The following is a 6,646-nucleotide window of genomic DNA, read 5'->3' as shown; positions in this document are numbered from 1 at the left end:
AAAATTAAAAAATTAAATCTTCATTTTTTTTTTTTTTTACAAATAATTAAGAATAAATCCAAATTTAAACATTGAAAAAAAAATTATCGTTAATCCCTAAATAGGCAACATTATTTGCTGGGGGGAAGAAAAAGAAAAATGAAATCTTCATTTTTAATTAAGAATAAAAAAAATTTTTTTAAATAAAAGAAAATCATCTTAACAATTCTTAAATAGGCAACATAATTTGCTGGGGATAAAATAAAATAAAATATAAAAAAAAATTAAATAAAATTTAAAAAATTAAAAAATTAATAAATAAATAAAATAAAATAAAATAAAGGCTTCACATTCCTTATGAAAAACATACAACATGCTGGGGGGAAAATCTTAGTGTTCCTAAATCAGCTTTCTTTAAACAAAATGCATTTTCTTATGTTTTCTGTTCTAAGTTTAGGGTGAATGTGACCTGGCTGTTCTCTCAGTATCGTCTGGATCGGTGCCGTGAGCGTCTGCGGCTGCGACTGCGGCTGCTGCTCTGGCTGCGTCTCCTGCTGCGTCTGCGACTGCGTTCCCGTCTGCCGCCGTCTGCTTCGCTCTCTTTCCGCTTCTGCTGCTTCGTGGCTGCGCTGGTGTGTCTGCGCTGGTTCTGGTTCTGCGCGGCGCAGATCTGCAGGTCCAGATGGACGTCGTCAGTGTTGGTGCTCTTCTTGAGCAGGTTTCCCAGCAGTTTGTCGCGCAGCTGGCGCTCTCTCCTCTGCAGCTCCAGCGTTCGCTGCTTCTCGGCCTCCACGCGGCGCAGCTCGTCCTCCTGCAGCTGTCTGCGCTCCTCCAGACGTCTGCGCTCCTGCTGCTGCTGCTGCTTTAGCCTCTGCACACAACAGCATCAGCAGCTCACATCTCAAGTCCAGTCAGCTTTATTTGTACAGCGCTTTTAACAATACAGATTGTGTCAAAGCAGCTGTACAGCATTAATTAGGAAAATAGTGTGTCAATAATGCAAAATTATAATAGTAAACACTCAATTTTCAGTTAAAATCCCACAGCATGCTTGCAGGTTTTTCACCATTTTAATCAAAATAATTTTTATTAATCAAAAAAGCATGTATAATTATTGAAATAATTTTAATTTACAATAAATTTTTAATCAATTAATCAATAGTTTATTAAAAGTCTAAGAAAAAAATATTTTAAAGCCATATGAAATTGTTTTATTTTTTTCCCAAATATATATATTTTTCTGTTTTTACATTTTTACCATATTAATGGTTAAATTAAAATTTAGATTTTAGTAATCAAAAAACAATTGAAATAATGAAACTAACAACAACTCATGTTTAATTATTGAAATAATGAACCTAATTAATTAATCAATAGTTTATTAAAAGTTTAAGAAAAAAAATATTTTAAAGCCATTTTAAAAGCTGTAATTTTTTCCCCATATTTGTATTTTTCTGCTGGATTCCTTTATTTCCCCATTTTAATGTTTCACAGTTTTAAAGGTTAAATTAAATTTCAGTAACCAAAAAGCATGTCTAATTATTAAAATAATAAAACTTTCCGTTTTCTGTAACAATTTATCAATTATTTAAATATTTTTAAATCCCTAGGAAATGTTTTATTTTAGTTTTTTTTATTCCCCCAAATTGTATTTTTTTCTGTTCTATTTTTTTTTGTATTGCAATTTTTTACCGTATTAATGGTTAAATTAAAATTTAGATTTTAGTAATCAAAAAGCAATTGAAATAATGAAACTTATACAATTTAACAACAACTTATTAAAAGTTTAACAAAAATTAAATTATTAAGGCCTTATGAAATAAGTTTTATTTTCCCCAAAATCCTTTTTTTTTTTTTCAATTAAAATTTTTCTGTTCGTGAAATTGATAAAATTTTAACAACTTAATTTATTAACTTCTTTACAATAGCAGGGCCCTATAAAATATATTATTTATTTATTAATTTTTTCTTCAGAACGGTGTTAATAATCAAATGAATAAAATTGAATATTTGAATAAATCTTTAAAATCTAATTTAATGAAAATGAACAATTCCTCTCATTTTTTGGGCTGCAAAACTAAGGTTTACTGTTAAAATTAAAACATGGAAGAATCATGTTATTATTCCTTTAAGCTTTAATAATCGTATCATTATTTTCAGGGTTGGGAGGGTTACTTTTAAAATGTGTTCCGTTACAGTTACAAATGACTTCATTTAAAAAGTATCCAGTAACGTATTCAAAGTATCACAATATAAAAGTAATGTAATCTGATTACTTTTGGATTCCTTTTAGTCGTAAATAGTCAAAAAAGCAATATCTAAGTACAACATACTGTCAATTATGACTGGATTCTGCATTTCTATTTGTGTCTTCACATAAACTCATAGCTATGGCTGTAATATGGTACTATTTGTGATGAAGTGAACCTTGGCTCTGCTGAGCAGCTCTGCGATCAGCCGGATGGACTCCAGGTTCCTCTGAGCCAGCAGTAGTTTACGCTCCTCTGTGGAGATCTTCAGCTGGAGCTTCTTCTGCTCCTCCTCCTGCTGCTTCTTCAGCTTCTTCTGCGTCTTCTTCTCCTCCTTCTCCTTCAGCTTCTGCTCTCGTTTGCGCAGTTTCTCCTCTCTCCTCCTCTCCTTCTCCTCCTCCTCCTGCTCGCGCTGCTTCCTGAAACACGTGACAAAACACTTCATTCAGAACCGCACAGATGACTAAACATAGAGCAACAAAAACAAGATTTAAGCAAACACAAACCTTATTTGAAGCACCAGTTACTTAATCGTTTAATCGTGCAGCTCTAGTTTAAGGTATTAAATATTGAGATAGAAGACTGGAGTAATGATGCTGAAAATACAGCTTTGATCACAGAAATAAATTACAGTTTAACAGATATTCACATAGAAAACAGCTGCTTTAAATTGTAATAATATTTCACTATTTTTACTGTATTTTTGATTAAATAATTAACAGATGTTGTGGCTGAATGCAGTACCTCTCCTCTTGCTTGCGGCGCTCCTCCTCCTCCTTCTCTCGGCGTTTCTGCTCCTCTCTCTGTTTCTCCAGCTCCTGCAGCTTCAGTCGCTCCTGCTGACGCTTCTTCAGCGACGAATCGCTCAGGTGTTTAGTCGTGTCAAACGTCACCTGAGAAAACACACCTTCAGCTTATAATAAACATCCTAAAATTCATATTTACTGCTTAAGGGTTTTTTTTGCATTGCATTGCAACACTACACTTGCAACTTATATCTGTCACTATTTGTATTACTACTAAATTTTTGTTTATTTTAAATTGAAGTGCTAAAATAATTAAATAAACAAATAAATTAAAATTAATAAATACTATATTGACATAAAAATGACGACAACACAACAAAATTACTAAAACTTTAAAATGAAAGTGAAAACGACAATGTCTACAAAAATAGTGCTGTCAAACGATTAATCACATCTAAAATAAGTTTTTGTTTATGTAATATATGTGTTTGTACTAGGGGTAGAGGTCGACCGATGTATCGGTTTTGCCGATTAATCGGCACGATAGTTGATTGCTGGAACTATCGGTTATCTGCAAAAATCCATGCCGATAGTTTTCCGGGTTGCATCCGTTGCTGGAGCAGCTGAGAAGGGTCTGCTGTCATTACACAGTTCGAGAGCGGCCTCTAGTGGTTGAAATCACTGACAGCACGTGCTATTTGTTTAGACGCGTGATACTGCACGCTGAACAGAGCGGGAAACTTCAGACGCGGATTTAAATGCAGCCGACAGAAAATCCTGCCGCGCCACAGATAGTAAAATATAATGAGTATATGGTGTAATATTTCGCAAAATGCTCCTCTCTAGACTTCATTTCTCTAGTGAACTAAGGAGCTGTGGACACTGATGACTTGCTGAGGTAAATTAAATGCTACGTGACATTTTATTTCCACGCTGTATTGTTGATGTCTTTCCGCGGTTGAAACACTGATTGAGCAATTACATGAGGCATGAGATGTTCAGTCATGTTTATTCGCGTTAAAACTAGTAGTACAGAGGAAGGAATGATCGCGTTCACTCGCGCTCCGCTCTGCACAAATCTGCGGGGCGTCACAGCTCAGACACGGGAACCGGAGCTGATCGCGGCCGCTCTAGTCAGTGCTTGTGTTGGGATTATACCAGCACGTTTCTGAACCGTCCCAGAAGCGACTCTCTAAGGCGTTTATACAGCGATCTGTCATGCCACATCAAAGACGGTCAAAACGCCATTTATTATTATTTGAAGAAAAAAACAAAAAAAAACAAACTGTATTCGTGCGGTACACATGCGTTCCAAACCGAAAGACCCGTACCGAAACGGTTCGGTACGAATACGTGTACCGTTACACCCCTAGTGTGTACTGTGTATATTTATTATGTATATATATAAATACACACACACATGCATTTAATACAAATATGTTATGTTTATACATTTAAAATATTTATATATAATATCAATTATATGAATACAAATATATACATGGAAATATTTTCAAAATATATACTGTATGTGTTTGTAATTATATATACATAATAAATATACACAGTACACATACATACTGTATATTACATAAACAAAAACTTATTTTGGATGTGATTAATCATTTGACAGCACTAATAAAAAAAACTAAAACAATTTAATTCGAAGTATTAATAAAAACTATTACGATACTAAAATAACATCATTACAAACTTTCATGAACTTCCCAACAGAAGATGGGCATGATCACATTAAAATATAATATTAATATATGATTTTATGTAAATTAATGCACAGTGGGGTCCAAACCACATTCAAACCTAGAAATAAAGTTTTTTTTAAATTATACTAAATTAATGTGTTATGCCTTCATTTTATTACCATTTTGCTTAGTTTTTGATAATCATAAATCCAGAAGATTGAAAACACAGAACACAGAATTTCTGGAAAAAAAAAAGAATCCTGTTATTGTTGAAAATTTTTAGACATTTATTAAATAGTTAAAATTTTATGAATTCAGTTGATTAGACATGCCTTTTGATTATTAAAATTAAAAAATGTAATTAAAATTAAAACTGAAATTTAATTTTAATCTTTTTGATTGCTAAAGTCATTCAAACAGAATCCAGAAAAAATAAAACATTTCATAACTATTGTTGTTTAAAAAAAAAAAGTAATAAATGTATTAAAAAGGTGAAGTTTCATAAATCAGTTGATTAGACATGCCTTTTGATTATTAAAATGCAAATAGAAAAACTAAAAAAATAAAGAATTTGGGGAAAAATAAAACAGATTTTACAGGGGACTAAAATGAAATTTGTGTTGAACTTTTAATAAATTGTTACTACATTTTCATGATTTTAATTCATTAGACATACTTTTTGATTATCCAGAAAATCCAGAAAAAATAAGGCGTTTATATAAAATAAATGTTTAAATTAAAAAACAAATGTATAAAACAAAAACATTCATAGGATCCTATTATTGCAAAATAATAATGTTATTAAAAAGATAAAGTTTCATGAATTCAGTTCAGCCTTTTGATTATTAACATTTAAATTAAAAACATAAATAAAAGAGGAAAAAAGATAATTTGAGGAAAATAAATGTTTATGATTTTAATTAATCAGACGAGCTTTTTGATCACTTAAAAGCATGAAACAGAATCCAGGAAACAAATGGAATCCGGAAAGTTTAGAATAGAATTTTGTGAAGCAGCAGAATGGAGTGAGAGCTGACCTTAATGCTGCAGGCTACGGCTTTCCCGTCGTCTCCTTTAAACATGAGCTTCATCCCCCGGAGCGAGTCCATGGCCCTGACGAAGCCCGTGTGGTCCTGAAACTGAACGAAGCCCTCGAAGTTCAGGTGTCCCCCGAACGAGAAGGTGTTGAAGTTCTTCCCGGTCATCTCCTCGCGGTATGGGTCCAGCATGGGGATATCCACGTTCCGGATCGTCCCGAAGCGCTGGAAAACCGTCCGGAGCGCCGCCTCCGAGGGTCTGTCGGGAGCGCCGTCCTTCGAACAGAATAAATACATAAATACATTTATTATAAAGGTAAAGTTTCATGAATGCAGCTGATTATACATAGGTCAAAGACGAAAGAGGCATAAAAACAATACTGCTTTAAATTGTTGTTGTTTCCCCCCCAAAAAAATTAAAAAGTTTTCTGTTTAATTTAATTGCACTTTTGTTTTTGTTTTTCTGAGCAAAAAATAAATATGATACATTTTACCCTGATTTACAGAAGAGTATAAATCGCATGCCAAATAGAAACAGAAAATCGTGCTATACGCACTTTCATGAAACCGGACTCAGTTGTTTATTTAAATGCCATATCTGTCACACGTTCTTACCAGCTCACAATAATTTGTTGTACCATAAATGTAACAAAAAAGTTTTTAATAAAGTTAATGTAATGACCTGTGTTTGATGATACTTGTCTTTATTTACGGTGATTTACAGTTATTTAACAATATGTTAAGGAGTAGTAACATTTGTACAGTCTTACAGTTACAACTGGCCCTTTGATGGCAGCCATAATGTTGAAGTGGCCCTCAGTGAAAATGAGTTTGACACCCCTGCTGTAGGGCAATAGCACATACAGTTTATACAGTATAAAAACCATTACGCCTATGGAATGTCCCCATAAAACATGGAAACACAACATGTG

At 33.2% G+C, this 6,646-nt stretch overlaps 1 protein-coding gene across 3 annotated transcripts in view; it reads right to left on the bottom strand.

Moving 5' to 3' along the window:
* akap17a (A kinase (PRKA) anchor protein 17A) overlaps nucleotides 1-6,646 on the bottom strand; it is a 10,804-nt gene that overhangs the window by 1,164 nt on the left and 2,994 nt on the right. For 2 of the 3 annotated variants that reach the window (XM_016564323.1, XM_016564321.1), the window contains exons 3-6: nucleotides 5,715-5,990; nucleotides 2,973-3,121; nucleotides 2,407-2,647; nucleotides 301-850 (exon numbers count right to left, since the gene is read on the bottom strand). In XM_016564323.1, coding sequence (XP_016419809.1) covers nucleotides 461-850; nucleotides 2,407-2,647; nucleotides 2,973-3,121; nucleotides 5,715-5,990 — 1,056 coding nt within the window. In that variant the 3' untranslated portion in view covers nucleotides 301-460. Of the gene's footprint in view, nucleotides 1-300; nucleotides 851-2,406; nucleotides 2,648-2,972; nucleotides 3,122-5,714; nucleotides 5,991-6,646 lie in introns of those variants that run through there. The other variant, XM_016564322.1, reaches the window with a different exon arrangement.

This window comes from Sinocyclocheilus rhinocerous, unplaced genomic scaffold, assembly GCF_001515625.1.
Source record: "Sinocyclocheilus rhinocerous isolate Xijiao unplaced genomic scaffold, SAMN03320098_v1.1 scaffold1041, whole genome shotgun sequence".
In the NCBI taxonomy this organism is placed as follows: Eukaryota; Metazoa; Chordata; class Actinopteri; order Cypriniformes; family Cyprinidae; genus Sinocyclocheilus; species Sinocyclocheilus rhinocerous.
Note: the sequence above shows the minus strand (reverse complement) of the source record. Positions and strands in the feature narration are given on the sequence as shown.